Below are 17192 nucleotides of genomic sequence, written 5' to 3'. Positions count from 1 at the left end.
TTCCCCCTCCTTTACTGCTTTTTGTGTATTTTATTTTTTTTTTACTGCTTCTTTTGGATTGAGAATTTTTCTTTATTCCATCTTTTCAGGTTTGGGTCATATAATTATATTTCTATGCTGTTACTGTTTATCACAAACTGTCAACATGCATAAGTAACAAAGTCTTACGTTAATTTGCCCCAAAAAACAACAGGATCTTGGCATGTTTTAATTTCCTTTATATCTTTTTCATTTAGATATTATTATAGATGGGTATTGTCCAGTATTTTAATCCCTCATCCTCTTTCTCCCTGGTTGTAGTAGTAGTATAGTTTGTTATTATAGGTTTATATAATATGTATATATTTACCATTTATCAATGTTTACTATTTTCTTTGGTTTATTATTTCTTCTCACATCTCAAGTTTTCCTTTTTGATTTGGTTTGTTTGTTTTTAACCCTGAAATGTATCTTTTACAAGAGAATTTCTCAGACAGTGAGCTTTCAATGGTTTATGTGTGCTAAGATGTTGATTCCTTCAGCCCTTGAGGTGACAAAGTTGGGTCTGGGGCAGCCAGAACCTTCAAGGCAGTCACCCCTATTTTCTACTATAAAACCAGCTTCTTCTGCTTACCTCAGTGTTCCATAAAAATATTTTTCATATATGACACAATGTGAAAAAAAGTTGGTAATTCTATTGGAAGTTCTTTCGGTGGAGATCTGTTAGTAATAAACACTCTCACTTTTTGTTTATCTAAAGTAGACTTTATTTTATGTTTATCTTGTGTGATGGTTTAGCTGGGTATTAAACTTTAGATTTTCAACTTTCTTCCCCCCCACCCTTCTATAAGGCAGTTTGATATTCTATTGTTGCAGTTGAGATGTCTGTAGCCAATCTAATTGTTATACCTACTGTGTTTCAGTACTAAAATAAATAATATTCTCACTAGTTAGAAGGAAGGCAAGGGTAAAAGAGAGGTTTAAGCCTATCAGTCACTTACTTTATTTTATTAGTTTTTAAAATTAAAAAAAATTTGAATTACTGTTGACATTCAATATTACATTAGTTTCATGAATATGGCATACTGTTTAAACATTTACATAACTTATGAGGTGATCCTTCCATAGGTCCAGTCCCGTCTGACGCCATATATAGCTATTACAATATTGACTGTATTCCCCATGCTGTGCTTTACATCCCCATGACTATTTTGTAACTGCCAATTTGTATTCTTAATCCTTTTACCCTTAGATTTTTTATTTGTTAAGTTCTCTTTGAGAAATCAAGAGAAAAAATGATCCTTCTCATTCCAGGTGATCTTGGTTGAACTGTATCCCAGTGGACTCCAGCGGTCTTTCTTTGATGAAGAAGACCTGAACAGTATTGCAGAGGGAGATAATGTGTATGCCTTCCAAGCCCCTCCACCACCTGGCCAGGAGATACTCTCAGGTACAATAGTGCTTGCATACTTTTACTTAAATATTCTGAGTTATAGGTTTGAGAGGGTACTCATTGTGTGCTAAGGCATAAGACATTTGATTTCAGTACTCGGAACTATCAAGCTTATTTTCTCTGATATTTGTGTGCAGGTGGTTGATTATTGAAAAAATATTCAATTAATACAGTGGTTTTCAAAACCTTAGTGAATATCAGTCACTTGGAGGACTTGTTTAAGCAGATTTCTGAGTCCTATCCACAACATTTCTGATTCAGTAGGTCAGGGGAAGGGTCTGAGAATTTGCAAGTATAAAGAGTGCCCAGGTGATTCCGATGCTACTGGTCCTGAGACCATACTTTGACACTCACTAATCAGAATAGATGCTGGGGTAATCTTTGTTTTTAGATGCCTGTGGTTCAAGGTCTGTGCTTATAGTAAAATTTTTACAGACAGGATCAATAGATGGCCAAAGAAGTTATTAAATGACTTTTTGTTACCAGTCCCACTTCCTGATGCTTGCCTTTACCAAACTTTAGATTGGCTAAGACGGTCAGTTTCTAACAGTCTTTCATTGCAGGTCAGTATAGATTTTGGCCCAATTAGCCAGGCAAGAAGGCCCATATTTAGGTGCCAGTGTTACCATATACCCCAGATGAATCCTGGGCACAGGTCTAGGTGGCAGGCTGTGGGAACCAGATGTCTGCAGTTGCTCTGGGTCAACAGAGAGACTCTGGGCAAGGAATCTGGAACAGGACATTGACTGGTCCTGATTATATTGTAAATCCATGAAACAAACCACCGTTTCAAATTCAATCAGAGGTGACACATCTGTGCCTTAAAAGTCAAATTTTCAGAAATGATTAGAAATGGAAAAAAGTCCAATTCCTCTACTTCCTCAAGGGTAAAGATTGTTACCTTCTCTGTGTGCTTTTTATGTTGGCTTTCTAAGAGAGTGGATGCCCTATGGCTCTCTGATTTTGGTTGCATACAAGCAACCAAAATCATTTTGGAGTATTTTTCAGATTGGCTTTGAAGAGTGTTAATTAAAATCCCTGCCCTTATTTTAAAATTATTGGCTGAACACAACACACATTCACTATTTATATGATCTTCATGTGCCAGATGCCAGATGGCATTCGTGCCATGAACCTTATATCTCTTCCTCTAAGTGTTCTAGTGTCTCCCAAGGGTGGTTAAGAGATGCTCAAAGAGGAAGAAGACCTAGAGAAGCCAGGGTCCTGACCCAGTGAAGCAGCTTCATTAAGAATAACAAACATAATTCTCTCTCTTTAGCTCGTCCAGCTGGTCTGTCGGTCTCCCCACACTTGGCAGCCTGTAAGGATCAGCGATTTTCCCTGCCCGTCCATAGTGAGAACAAGGTGCTAATCCTCTTCTGTAACTTGGTGGGGTCAGGGCAGCAGGCTAGCAGGTATGTTTAACTTTATCCTTCTTACATAATGTCTGAGATGTGTAGACATGTACTTGGAATTCTGTCTAAATAATTCTAATTTGGTAAAATGAAACATGCATCCTCAAGATTAATCAACTAAGAGAAGGAATGGGGTACTTCCTGATCAAAAGATCAGGAATAACTGCCTTAAGCAGACGGTAAACATCATCCTTAACAATTAAATATTGGAAGCTTTCCTATTAATTTCAGGAACAATTTTTATTGCTCTCACCACTATTATTTTATACGGTGTTGTAAGGCCTCGGCGGTAAGACAAGGAAAAAGAAACTGGTCATAAGAGGAGATAAAATTACCACTATCTGCAGGTTATATCAATGTCCAGAGAACCAAGAACATGAAAGTGATTAGAACTAATGAAAAAATTCAGGAAAGTGATTGGTTACATAACAAATATACAAAAGTGTAGTTTCCTTATATAAACCAAATAAATTTTTTAAAAGATACAACTCCAATCAAACATTTTTAGATTCATAAAATGTTTGTAAAATTTATCTGGAATAATAAGCTTGTAAGAATAGCCAGAAAATATTGGGGGAGGGAAGAAGGAGGAAGAAGAATTGCTCTATTAAAACAGAACAGTTTTAATTATTAAAGTATTGTGATAAAGGCAGAAGAATAGACACTTAAATCGATGGAACAGAATAGGCCAAAATGTATTTAAATATTTATTATATGATAAAATGACATATTTTATATTACTAGAGAGTGAATGAATTACTCAAATCAAAAAGTCTGGGCTAATTGAGTTCTTTCTTAATTTAATATAATCAAATTTTTAGTCCCACCATAAATTCACTTGTATAAATTCTGGATCGATTAGAGAGGTAATTGTAGGAAAGGAAACCATAAAATAACTTGAATATAATGTAGGGGGCTATTTATGTCTTTGGGTGGGGGGCTATTTTAACACCTAAGGCAGGGGCTATAGAGGAAAAGGCGAGTGTTTTAAATATATTTGTAATTTTAAACTAAAAGCAAATTTGAAAGGCAAAGCACAAATGAGGAAAAATATTTATATCGTGTGACAGATAAAGGATGAGTGTCCGTCACATAAAACCTAGCTCTCAAATTATTGAGAGAAATACTCATTTAGTAAAACAAGCCACAGAGATTAATATTAGTTCACAGAAGAAATACAAGCTTAGGTTACAATATTCAACTTCATAGAGTAGTAGAAGAAATTTTGATTGCAATAGCAACGTGCTATTCTTAACCTCTCAGATTGTTAAAGAACTTTTGAAAACTGGTAACACTCATTCTGGGCAAGTGTCAAGGGAACAGTACAGGTGCCTGACTGACAGACAAATCGGTGTGGCTTTTCTGGAGGGCGGCTGGGAAATACATAGCTTCCGTCTTATGTTTCCACTTCTGGAATTTTATCCCAAAGAAACAATTGGTCATACCCAAAGGTGTACGTATCAGAATATATGTAGCTCCTGTTAGAAGCAAGCGTTGTTTAAATAAAAAATTGGAAGCAACCCGAATGCCTCACAAGAGAAGATAAGGTGAATAAATGCATCTGTCCACGCAACATAGTACCCTTGCCCATCCAGACACACCTCCTCAGATGTGTGCCGTTGTAGCAAAGTTGATGCAACAGTTTCACATTCTTATCCCACGAGATCTTCATGTAACCTTGCGTTGTGTGGCAGTGGAACACTCAGTGGTCAGTGATTTGTCCACTAGTTCCCATGGCTGAGCTGGGACTGACGGCCATAGCCACATTGGTGGTTCTTGGTGCTACAAGCTCACTCCTGTGTGTTCATCAGATGGGGATATGAAAAAGTCCCCAGTTATGAGGTTACTCCTGATGCACAAAAACAGTGTCAGCTTGAGTGGGTTCCCTCTGGGTTCATCTCTACCTTGCTTTCCTCTGGCTCCAATGTTCTCTTACTCCACTGTACTGTGGGGAAGAGTGTTTCCCTGCCGGCTGAGCATTCGGAGCCATCTTTTTGTGTTGCAAGGTCTCTCTTTGGCTTTGCATCTGTGGGCCTCTGTTTACACCCCAGTAAACATCTGCATTTGCAACAAGGTTCTCTGACGGACAATTTTGTATTGTGCTTGGTACTTAGGTCTTATCCAGTGGAAAGGAGGGTATGAATAGAGCAAATGCTCCTGACTGTTGGGTATTGTTGGTTTTTCCTTTACTGAAATAACCTGATGGCCTTGGATTTTCAGGTTTGGGCCACCGTTTCTGATAAAGGAAGATAGAACCATTTCCTGGGTCCAGCTCCAGCAGTGCATTCTCAGTAAGGTCCGATATCTCATGAAGAGTGAGGCCCCCGTGCAGGTCAGTGTATGTGTGTGTGTGTGTGTGTGTGTGTGTGTGTGTGTGTGTGTTGTGGGGCTGGAGATGAGGGTGGGAAACTAGGAATAGCTCAGGAGAGACAAGAATTTGCTGTTAATGAGTGTTCATGTTGTTTGCTAAAACAACTTTGATTTATGTGCAAGGAAATAAACAATTTGTGGCTTGTAGCGTTTCACTCTTGGTGGCATTGCAAAACACCTTTTATGGACAGAGCGTTTTTTTTTTCTCTTTCACTCTTACAAAACACCATTGGAATAGAGTGGGATTTACATTATTCTCAATTTTGTATATTTATGGCTTACCATAGTTCTTCCTAGAGGATAGCATATTGTGATAAATTGTAACTTCTATATTTAAATCAAAAAATTCAAGAGACTTGAGATATAATTTCTGTAGAATATTAAAATTGATGTTTATGTCCAAATATGAAAACCTAGATATTAAAATGATTTTGTCCAGTTTTTCAAAAACTAAGATGGGAAACTCAAGGGAAAACACCGTTTTGCCTTGCTCATTTATTTATTCTCAGATTGCTAGTTTTCAAATAAAAACAACCTATTCTAAAACCCTTCCTTTTAGCCCCCGTAGTATCAGAAACTATTCTGATGGCTGCCTGGCACAGAAGATGTTGACATTTTTAGGCACAGGTCAGTAGCATTGGAATTTTGTTTTCCCCAGCTGTTCTCTTAGAGTTTTTCATTTGGGGGATGTACCAAACTTATTGCAGAGGTAATTCTTCATACTTCATGTTCCTTCATGCTCAGGGAAAACCATACATTTGATTCAGGATTTACACCAAATATCACTCTGTTGAATACTTTCCCTTCGTTCCTAAGGGATTTTGCTGTCTCTTCTGCCCAGCCGATCTGCCACCTTATTCAAATTAGAAACACAAACTTCTCTCTAAGTAGGTCAGAATCTCTAGGAATAGCTTTAGCCTTCCCCCAAACCCTGTGCTCCTGATTCTTGAAAGTGAATGAAGCCACTTTCATGTGAACATTGAACTCAGCTGTCCTTATTCTCTACCTGGTTACATGTGCACTTTTGCCTCTGCACCTCTGCAGTCATTTTGACTTTAGAAACCAATCAAGCAATTAATGGGGCCAGCAAAATTCTAAGACAGGCCACCTCCAACTCAGCTATGGATGTTTTCCCACAGAGCCATTGGTATATGTGTGGTGGGCATGATTTTCTGTAGGAATAATGTATTCTAAATGATTGTGAGGTTCCCAGGCTAGCCCATCCATTTAACCCATAATGCTCTCAGCACTATATTCACTTCTGGCACAACAGGGCAATCATTTGAAAAGAATACATTCAGAATTCACAACACTGAACTTGAGACTGAAAGTTGTGAACATGTATTGGAGGTTCTAAAATGAATTTCCCTAGCCCAGACTAGAGGACAGGACTGTATCTCTCACAAAAATGACCAATTTCCTGGACAGGCTCAATTTGAATGAATTATTAAAAAAAGAGATTTATCATTGCCAAGACATTTTTACAGTCACTTTCTAAACTTTGTGTCCAGGCAGGGTGAGCTGCCTCCATGCAGTGTAGGGCCCTTGATTGTGTTATGTTGCCATCAAAACATCAAAGCTCCATTATGGGTGCCAGGAAAAAGAGTTTTACTCCCAGATTGAGCTAACTTCTCCTTGGAAAATACAGCAGGTCCTTGAATAACATTGCTTCTCATTGGTGAGAAAAAAAATTGATTTCAGGCTAGGGCCAATATCAGTGTGGAGTCTGCACGTTCTCCCCATGTCTGTGGGTTTTCTCCCATGTCCCAGAGATGTGCACATGAGGTGAATTGGGTGTCTAAATTGCCCTGTTCTGAGTGAATGTGGGTGTGGGTGTGAGTGTACCCTGTGATGGAAGGGCATCTTGTCCAGGGTGGGTGCCCACCTTGCACCCTGAGCTGCCAGAATAGGCTCCAGCCACCCATGACTCTGAACTGGAAAATCAATCTCTTGTTTTTATTTGTCTTTCTTAAATGTGTGTGTGGCTCACCTTTATTTCAACGTTTAATATTCGAAGTGTTTTGGGTCTTTTTTTTTTTCCAGAAGTTTGGTGATGTTTTTGTGATCAGAAATATGTTGTAGGAACTTAACTCTTGTTTTTTCCATTATCCTGTGGTAAAATTGGTTTTGTCATATATCATTTCACTGGAAGTTGCAGTTTGCAAGAACCTATTGAGGACCTTAAGTGAGGATCTACTGTATACCTTTCCATGGCCAGCCCTAGTCAGAGCCTCTGAAGTCAGCTTGCTTCCAGCCATTGGGTTTGTCTTTGTTGAAGCAAGCTGCTGGTCAACTCAGTCCAGCTAAGCATACACACTTCCTGAACTCAACACATGAGGCCCTCTACAACCAAGTTCGTGGTCACATTACCTTCTGTCCCATTGTCCCCTCTGCACATCAGTTGCCACAGCCAAAGGAGTCAACTCGCTACTCTCTGAGTATGTTTTGGGTCACGCTGTCTCCCCATGCGCTGTTCCTCTTTTCTGGAATTATAAAGTGTTCCTCCTGTTCCCCTATCTGAATTCAACCTATATTTCATCAGTGTTCTTTAAGTAGAGATGTCTGCCTTTTACCTTTGTCAGAGCTTGGAAAAAAAATGTTATTTTTTTTTCTAATTGTAGCCCAGTTCATCAGTGACAATTTTAAGAACTGTATTTCCTTTATTTAGAGAGTCTATTGATTTTTTTTTCATTTGTGGTAAAATATACATAACATTTATTTGTTTTAACGATTCATAAGTATACATTAATTATAGTCAATGTTGCATAACCATTACTACTATACCCCCCAATTTTTCATCATCCCTACAAATATTATACTCATTAAACAATTCCCCATCTCCCCACCCATAGCGTTTGGTAAATCTGCGTTGTACATTCTGTGTATGAATTTGCCTACTCTAGGTATAGCTCATATAAATGGAATCATACACTCTTTGCTCTCTTCTGTGTCTGGTTTATTTCACAAAATATTTTCAAGGTCCATTTATGTTATAGCATGTGACAAAATTTTCTTCCTTTTTTAAGGCTGATTAATATGCCATAGTGTATATTTTTCATATTTTGTTTATCCATTCATCTGCTGATTTTTTACTTGGATTGCTTCTACTTTTTGATTATTGTCAATAATGCTATTTAAGACTCACTTCAATTTTAGAAAAGTTAGAGTATGAAAAAATATACATCTTAGAATAAAAACATAGTTGGTATTTCTTTATGTGGCTTATTTTGAAGTATTTACTTAGTATTTGGTATGTAAAATATACACTAAGTTGCTTTTAGATTAGTGGCTCATTTTTGGCAATTTGGTGATAATTATCTTAAAGTAAGTTAAATGACCTATTAATGACTCATTAACGTAATTGACTTATTTTTACATCCACCATGTCAGCATCTGCTCCAATGACACATGAGTTATTTAAAAACATGTTCATCCTTTTGGAAAATTTAATGTGTTAAACAGTGTTATTAGATCACTATATTAAAAGATATAGTGTATATCATCCAAAAAAAAGTGAAGGCTTTACATCTCTAGGTGTTAAATACTAATTATTAAAGGAATATTCAAAATAGACTATTAACGAAAAGAATTACATTTTTTGAGTAATTTATTTGCACGTAAGAGTCTAATTTAAATCAACATGCATGATGACCCACCTCCTCTGTTGTCTTGGCAGAACCCAGGGTCGCTGTTCTCCATCCGGGTTGTGGGGCAGTCCCTGACTTGCAGCTACTTATCCCCACGGGACAGTCGACCCCTCTGTCACTGGGCAGTTGACAGGTAAGGGGATGTTCCAGATTTGGTAAGAGAATGCATACATTCTCATTTGAGGCTATACAGCCATAAAATTGATTACAATCTTCATTACTTTCAGTCACTTACCTCTCTAGTGCCAGCCGCCATGTTAGGTCCTTATTTACATTCTGTGCTTGCAGCGCTAATGTCTAGAGAGGTACTGTCATGGCCACTTTAAAGACGAGGAGACATTGAAGTTCCTGGAGGTTAGTTAACTTGCTCATACTCATACAGCTGGTTAGTGGCCAACGGGCTGGAGGTTGAATCTATCACCACTGGTCCATGATTTAATCATTTGTGCCTACGTAATGAAGCCTCCATAAAAACCCAAAAGGACATTGTTTGGGGAGCTCCCAGGCTGACGAACACGTGGAGGTGCTGGGAGGGTGGTACTTGGAGAAAGCACGGAAGCTCCGCTCCCCTGCCCACGTGCCTGGCCCTATGCATCTCTCCCACCTGTCTGTTCCTGACTTATATTGTTTTATGATACACTATTACGTTGGTGCAAAAGTAATTGCGATTTTTGCAATTGTTTTTAACCTTTTAAACCACAATAACTTTTGCACCAGCCTAAGAGTGATCTAGTTAGTAAACTGTTCTTTCTCTGAGTCCTGTGAGTCACTGTAGCAAATTAATTGAATCCAAGGAGGGGATCCTTGGACCCTCCAATCTAAAGCTGGTTGGTCAGAGCACAGGTGATAACCTAGACTTTCTATTGGGGTCTGAAGTGGGTGGGGACAGTCTTGTAGGTGTGAGCCCTTAACCTGTGGGATCTGATGCTGTCTCTAGGTAGATGTCGTCAGAATTGAGTTAATTGCTTAGTGGTGTGGGGAAAAAAACACATATCAAAATTCATGTCAGAATCTGAATTGATATCAGAATTGTAGTAGAGAAGGGCCCTCCCTTTATAAAGAGACCAGGAATCAGGGTAGGCAATCCAGAAGGTTCTGTGCCCTACTCTCCATTTGCATTCTCTTTGGCTAACAGCTACTTTACAGAGTTAGGAAGGCAGCAGAAATGTCAACCAGGTCCTGTGTGGGTCTGATAGAAGAGGGAGCCCAGCAGTGGGGTGGGGGACTCCGAGAAGGGCCCCCTCTCAGCACTCTGTCTTGGAGAAGAGAACCGTGCTTCTCAAAGTGTGCCCTACAGACTGGTGTCAGTCTATCTGCTGATTGTCACCAGTCCATAATAGGAACTTGAGAGGAAGCATTTAGAAGTATTAAAGCAATATGACAGAACAATTTAAAATATGAAGAATATAATAGTTTATTTAAAAACTGAACTTGTGTTTTTTAATGTCTTCCCTTCCCCTCTCCCTCGTTACATTTTGATGATATTTTACAAAAGTGTTAGTCTGTAAGGGTTAGGAAACAAATCAAGAAACGGGTCTGCCACTAGGTAGTTTGAGAAGCACTGGAAAAGTCTAGGTGCACAGTAAGTTGGCCATACTAAAGGAAACCTTCCCTTGAGGCCATAACGCTTCTGGTCACATCTTCCGTCCATCCAACATGTCACTGCAGTCGGGCCTCCACCCCACCCCCACCCCCACCTCACTCAGGTAGCTCCTCCCAGCATCTGATATGGTCCATCTCTTGCCTCCTTCACAGAGCCCTCTACTCTTGGCTTTCCTATGCCAGCATGTTCTTGTTCTCCTAGAAATTTCTTTCTTTTTTTTTAATTGTGGCAAAATACATGTAACATAAAGTTTACCATCTTAACTATTTTTCAGTGCACAGTTCCATCGTGCTAAGTACATTCACAGTGCTGTGCAACCATCACCACCATCCATCTCCAGAACGTTTTCATCTTCCCAAACTGAAATTCTACCCAGTAAACACTAACTCCCTATTCCCCTTCTCCAGTCCCTGGCAACCACCACTCTACTTTCTGTCCCTGTGAATTTGACTACGCTAGGTTCCTCATAGAAGTGGAATCATACTGTATTTGTATTCACTGAGGGTAATGACCTCAAGATTCATCTGTATTGTAGCATGTTTCAGAATTTCCTTCCCTTTTAAGGCTGAATAATAATATCCTATTGTATGTATAGACCACATTTTATATATCTCCTGGAAGTTTCTTTGTTTCCTTGAAGTGTTCCTCTCCCTCTCTGGGGTCCTCAGCGTCCTACCCTGGCCCACTGCATGCTTCCTCCATGTTCCATCCCTGGGTGATCTTGCCTTAATGCTACCTATTGCTTTAGGTCCAGATCTCCCTGATCTAGCTCTCCAGCCCAGATTTTTCTCTGAGATACAGACCTGCTCAGCCTACTTAACTGTCACATAGACATGAAAACTAAACGTTTGCCAATCTGAGCTCTTCTTGCGTAAGCCTTCCCTCTTCCTGTCTTCTGTGTCTGAATGGTGACCACCAGCTGTCTACTCAGTAACCCAGGCTGGTGACCTGGAATCATCCTTCATTCCTCCTTCTTGCTGTTTCCTACAATCAATCCATCATCAAGTCTTACTCAGAATGCTGATGTTTCCTCAGACCTGTTCCTTCCTCTCCATGTTTCCCACCATTGCCTGAGTTCAGGCCCTTATCAGCTCTTAGCTGGATGCCCTGGGAGCCTCCGCTCTGACATACTGGCCTCCAGACCAGTGCCCCTCTCACTCATCTGCTTCATACCTGTCTGTTTAAAACCCTTCAGGTGGCCCATGGGACAAAGTCCACATATCCAAGCCCTCCCTCCTCCTTGGTCTGGCCCCTCTCTTTCACCATGTGGCCTGCCCCTCATGGAGCCTCTGCTTGTCATTCTAGCACACACCCTACCCTTTGTTCCTGCTGAGCCCTCTGCCTGTACAACCCTTTGACGCTTTCCCCTCACCACTCACCATTCACCTGGCCAACTCCTGCTCATCCTAGGCAGGATGTCTTCTCTGGTCCCCAGAGCAACCTGGGCGCACTTCCTCTGAGACCCCATCAACCCCTTGACACATTACAGTGATCTCTTTGAGTGTCTCTCCCATTATACTCTTAACTCCCTCAGGGAGTTATGTCCATAATGTTGCTTGGAATCTCATCCTGCCATAAATCCAAACAATGTCCTCTTTCCTGTTTGAGTGAAGGCCATAATCAGGAGGAACGATGGTGCTGTCTCCTGAATGATTGTTTCCATGTAAGGAGCGACCTTCAGGTTGCACTCATGCCTCTCTCTTTTTTTGTAGCCTAAGGGGTTTTGTGTAACAGTCTTAAAGCCTAAAGATACCAACTCTCCTTTTCCACCCCCAACTGGAGACTCCAGTGGAAAAGTAGACTGAGGATTGAGGCAGAAAGAGATCAAAATATTAGGTTTATTAGATGATTCTTTACTGATTAAAGGATGCGGCTCAGCTATGAGTCCAATATGAGCTTTTGAATCGGTTCCTCAGAATTAAATGCCCCTGCCCCTACTAAGGCAGAGCTCCCTAATTGCAGGCCTTCTGCATTATGGAAACGAGGAATTTGAGGGTCCAAAAGAAAGAGGCTTAGATCTAAGGCTACAAATGTGCATCTTCTCTGAATCGAATATATGTCCCAGTCTTCCACCTGCAGAGATGGAGCTGTTTCCAGGAACCTCGAGGTATAGATAAGAGAGAATGCCAGCCTGCTAGTCTGTAGGCCATAGAGAGGAGTAACCAAGAGGGGCTGAATTGATGACCTCCCCCCTAGTCCCACCAACCAGATGAGGTGCTTCTCTTTTTTGGGGAGAGTGAGGAGGTGAAGAGGGAGACAGTACATGCCCATAGCTTCATTCCCCTCACTTTAAAGAAAGGTGAGGGAGGCTGGTCATTATTTGTCCGCAATCAACAGGGCTCGCTAAGCTAAGCGGGCATCTCCCAGACACACCTTTTTCCTTGCTCCTTCTTGGCTCTTGTTCCTCAGGATGGTGCCACGACTGCACTCCAGACCTGTCCGTGATGAGCCACCAGATTCTGTACCTTCCATGAGCTCAAATCCTGTTTTTGAATCATCCTGGCGACAGGGACTCATGCCATCTGCACTGTTTTTCTCACGACACATTCTAAGCACTCTTAGGTGCAGATTTTCCTGTCACTTGTGTATGTCCTGTTGATTTGGGGACAGAACCTCATGTCCTCCGCTCTCTTCTGTATTAATAATCACCAACCAACCTTTTCTGAAATGGGCTCAGCCCTAGTAGGGCTGGGAAGAGCTGTAGGCTCAGTCACATTTGAGAGTTTCTGGGTGTTTGAGGGTCTGACAGGGAAGACCTTTTAGGCTGTGGAGGTGGACTAGAGGGTGTTCCTTTCACACTGTGTGGAGGAAAGTTAGCAGCTCATTTTAGGCATTGTCAGAATTGGGCATTTGTGTAGGACGTTCAAGTGGAGCTGCCTTCTAGACATTGCAGAGGTGCTGAGGCTGCAATGGGAGAGTTGACCTGTGTCCTTGCAATAACCAGTATCCTCGGAGAACACAAGCTCCCAAGGGAGTGAGTGGAGCGTGTTCAGAGGTAGCTTAGGACGACGCTTCAGCAACAGCAGCTCCCCAGATAACTGACGTCAGTTTACACTTAGTTTTGGGCATTTCTGTTTGGAACGTCAGTGCTGGGGTTGGACCCTGCAGAGATGTGAGAAGGAGGCTCCATGCTTTCTGATGGGTTCCTTATTCTCTCCTCAGGGCTTTGCACCTCAGGAGGCCAGGAGGCCCCCCACATGTCAAACTGGCCATAGAGTGGGATAGCTGTGTCAAGGAGCGGTGAGTTCAGCAGATTTTGGCTCCCGCAGGGGAGACATAGGACCTGCCTGTGCAAAGAAATCTTCCTGTGCCCAGTTTTCCCCGTATGACTCTAAGACAGGATGTATACTTCCTTGATGCCGTGTGATCCATGCCTCTGAGAAACCGGAATGACAATCGTCTGTGTGTAAACCACAATGATAGTACAGGCATATCTGGGGGACATTGGAGATTTGGTTCCAGACCACCATAAAGTGACTTGTGTGATCTTTTGGCTGGTGGAGGGTCTTGCCTTCAATTTGAAAAAAACATAACATCTATGGAAAGCAATACATTAAGCAAAGCGCAATAAAGCGAGCTATGCCTGTAATAGTAATAATGGTGGTGATGGGTAGTGTTAGTAGCGGTAACAATAGTCGTAGTAATAAACTGTTATGTGACGCTTACCCACTCCCCCTCTGCCAGTCACTGCACTGAGCACGTCACATATTTACAATTTGTATAATCTTCATCACATTCTATGGAGTTGGTACCACTATAATTCACTTTTTCAGATGTGGAAACTGAGGCACAGAGAGGTTAAATAATTGCTCAGTGTCACACAGCTCATGCATGGCAGAGCCAGGATTTGAACCCAGGCTGACTGGCTTGAGTCCATGCTCTTAATCACTAAACTTGGCTGCTTCTGTAACACAGAGTGTATCAGCCCTTCTTTGGAAAAGGCCACTGTTCAGTCCAGTAAGTATTTATTAATCTCCTATTAGATGCTGGGCCCTGCACTAGGACGAGGAAACAAAGACAGATAAGCCAACGACATGGTCCCTCAGGCAGCTGGTGGGGGAGCCGAGAATTCCAGTAAAATGGAGCAAGTGCTGAGGTGCCCAGTGGCTCTCCTTCGTCTCACCTGGCAGATGCCGTCCACCCTGTGGGCTGTGAGCAGAGACTTAGGAGAAACCCCTCTTGAAGGTGAGACACGCTGAGTGCCATGCGTTTCTTCTCTGCAGCCTATTTGGGAGCCTCCCAGAGGAGCGGGTCCAGGATGCGGACAGTGTGTGGCGGCAGCAGCAGGCCCACCAGCAGCACAGCTGTACCTTGGATGAATGTTTTCAGTTCTACACAAAGGAGGAGCAGGTCCCGCCGTGGGGGGTCCACTCCCCGGACTGGAAGGGGGCTGGTTGCCTTTTGGTGGGTTGGCCGATGGCTGTGGGCCTCACAGTCCTGGTGGCTTTCTTTCTAGCTGGCCCAGGATGATGCGTGGAAGTGCCCCCACTGCAAAGTCCTCCAGCAGGGCACGGTGAAGCTGAGTCTGTGGACCCTGCCTGATATACTCATCATCCACCTCAAAAGGTTCTGTCAAGTGGGCGAGAGAAGAAACAAGCTCTCTACGCTGGTGAAGTTTCCACTCTGCGGCCTTAACATGGCTCCCCATGTGGCCCAGAGAAGCGCTGGTCCCAAGCCCGGGCCAGACCCCTGGCCTTCCTGGAAGCAGCCGGCCTGCCTGCCCACCAGCTACCCGCTGGACTTCCTGTACGACTTGTACGCCGTCTGCAACCACCACGGCAGTCTGCAAGGTGGGCATTACACAGGTGAGCTTTGCCTCTCTGCCTATGGCTGCCGTGGCCATGTGTCATCGTGGCTGTGGCCTGGGCTTCAGGATGCCCGGTGCTCCTGGAACGAACGCTGAGCTCACTTGGGCACTCGACATGAGCTGACCCCTCACCCTCTGCACAACGGGTACCTGCTAGAGAGTGGGGGTGCCTGGTCTAAGCCATAGACTTGAGCCAGGTTGGTGGTCGGAATATAAAGTTAGTTACAGACTGAGTATGTCCTCATTTATCCTCATCTGTGATTCAACACAGACTCTTACTTATCAGATCTGGACTCGAACTTACCTCATTTTTCGTTTCTATGGGGTACATTTAATTGTCATCTCTTGGAGGATCTTGAGAGATAACTGGAAGGACAGAAACAAATAGCTGGGGACTTGTTCAGTTATTCATAATCATATACCTTGGTCTGTTCTATTCTAGAATAACAAATTATTTCATGTAAAAAATGCTTTAAAATATTTCATTTTTTTGAGAAGTGCACTGTTTCTAGTGCACTAATGTAGCCACAATTTGGAAGGCACTGGAGTGTGTAGAAATCCACAGTCATCACTCATTCATTCATCGGACAAATGTTTGTGAAGTACTCATTCTGTGCCAGACTCTGTGCTAGGTGCTGGAGCTTTAGTGATAAACAAGACAGATATGAGCCCTGCCCTTATGGGACTTTAGTCTAATTTCAGACGCAGACAATAAAAAGATGCTGTCACTTTACCACTTTCATGACCTGGCATTATAAAAAGGTGATTGATTAATTGTGTCTGTGATAGAGATAAGGCCTGTCTGAGAATGTTACCTTTAGGTCAAGAGCTGAAAGATGAGGTGGAACTGGCTATGTGAATAAGGGAAGCGCTGCTAGCACGTACAAAGGCCCTGAGGCAGAATATTGGTGTGTGTGAGAACTGATGAAAACCTGTCAGGGCTGCAGTGTAGTGATTCAGGGGTAAGTTGCGGCTGGATGGGAAGGCACCGTAAGCCATGGACAAGAGTGTGTAGTTTTTCCAGAGGGTGGTGGGAAGCCATTGAAAGGTTTTAGGTGGAGGAGTAAAGACATAATGTAGTTTACAAGTTGAGGTAGTAGCTCTGCTCTGTGAAAAATGGGTAGAAGAGAACAAGAGTGGAAGCTGTACTTTCAGTTAGGAGTTGGTTTCTGGGGCTCAGGTGATGACAATCAAGGTATGCAAGAGACATTTTTGGAAGTAGAATCAGTAGTTCTAGCTTCTGGACTGGGCGTGGGGTGGGAGGGAAAGGGAGGAGCAGAGATGAACTCCTCGGTGCCTGGCTTTCATTGGTGCAGGAGTCAGAACCTATGGTTTGTGGGCCAAATCCAGTCCAGTACCTGTTTTTGTACAGCCCATGAGTAAAAAAATGGTTTTCACATTTTAAAAAGTGCTGAAAACGAAGAACAAGAATATATAGCAGAGACGGTATGTGCCATATGTGACCTGCAAAGCCTAACGGAGTTTCTGTCTCGTCCATTACAGAAAAAGTTGGTTGACTCCAGGTTAGTGGGTTATGATACCATTCCCAGAGGTGTGTTTTAATTGTTTGGAAGGTGGTGAGAATCTTATTCATGAGCATTTTCTTAAATGTGTGACTTCAATTTTTAGATAGGAAAGAAGTGTACTATAATCCAACGGCACATTTTCATTACGTACGGCAGTAGAGGTGTGCATTGTGAAACTTCTTAGAAGAAACGGGGTGAATGTGGACATTATCTGGCTAAATAACTTGGGGCTCCCTTTTTTTGGAGATTTTTTTGCCTGAGTAAAGGCTACACCATAAGGAGTCAGCTTAAAGTAGCAGCACACTTTATCGGGGAATGTAAGTGGTAGATCCTTTCTGCACAAAATTCATTTCTGGCCAAAAATGGACCAATGTTTCTCATTCTGTTACAAA

At 42.1% G+C, this 17192-nt stretch overlaps 1 protein-coding gene across 2 annotated transcripts in view; it reads left to right on the top strand.

The window, feature by feature from the left end:
- Positions 1–17192, top strand: part of USP43 (ubiquitin specific peptidase 43) — a 54783-nt gene that overhangs the window by 25485 nt on the left and 12106 nt on the right. Inside the window, exons 6-12 of one of the 2 annotated variants that reach the window (XM_019755224.3) lie at positions 1294–1429; positions 2712–2847; positions 5068–5179; positions 8894–8997; positions 13630–13707; positions 14691–14817; positions 14924–15257. In XM_019755224.3, coding sequence (XP_019610783.3) covers positions 1294–1429; positions 2712–2847; positions 5068–5179; positions 8894–8997; positions 13630–13707; positions 14691–14817; positions 14924–15257 — 1027 coding nt within the window. Of the gene's footprint in view, positions 1–1293; positions 1430–2711; positions 2848–5067; positions 5180–8893; positions 8998–13629; positions 13708–14690; positions 14818–14923; positions 15273–17192 lie in introns of both variants that reach the window. The other variant, XM_019755223.3, reaches the window with a different exon arrangement.

This window comes from Rhinolophus sinicus, chromosome 12, assembly GCF_057876585.1.
Source record: "Rhinolophus sinicus isolate RSI-liver-muscle chromosome 12, RSI-T2T, whole genome shotgun sequence".
NCBI lineage: Eukaryota > Metazoa > Chordata > Mammalia > Chiroptera > Rhinolophidae > Rhinolophus > Rhinolophus sinicus.
The sequence above is the reverse complement of the archived record's forward strand: the minus strand, read 5'-3'. Positions and strand labels throughout refer to the sequence as shown.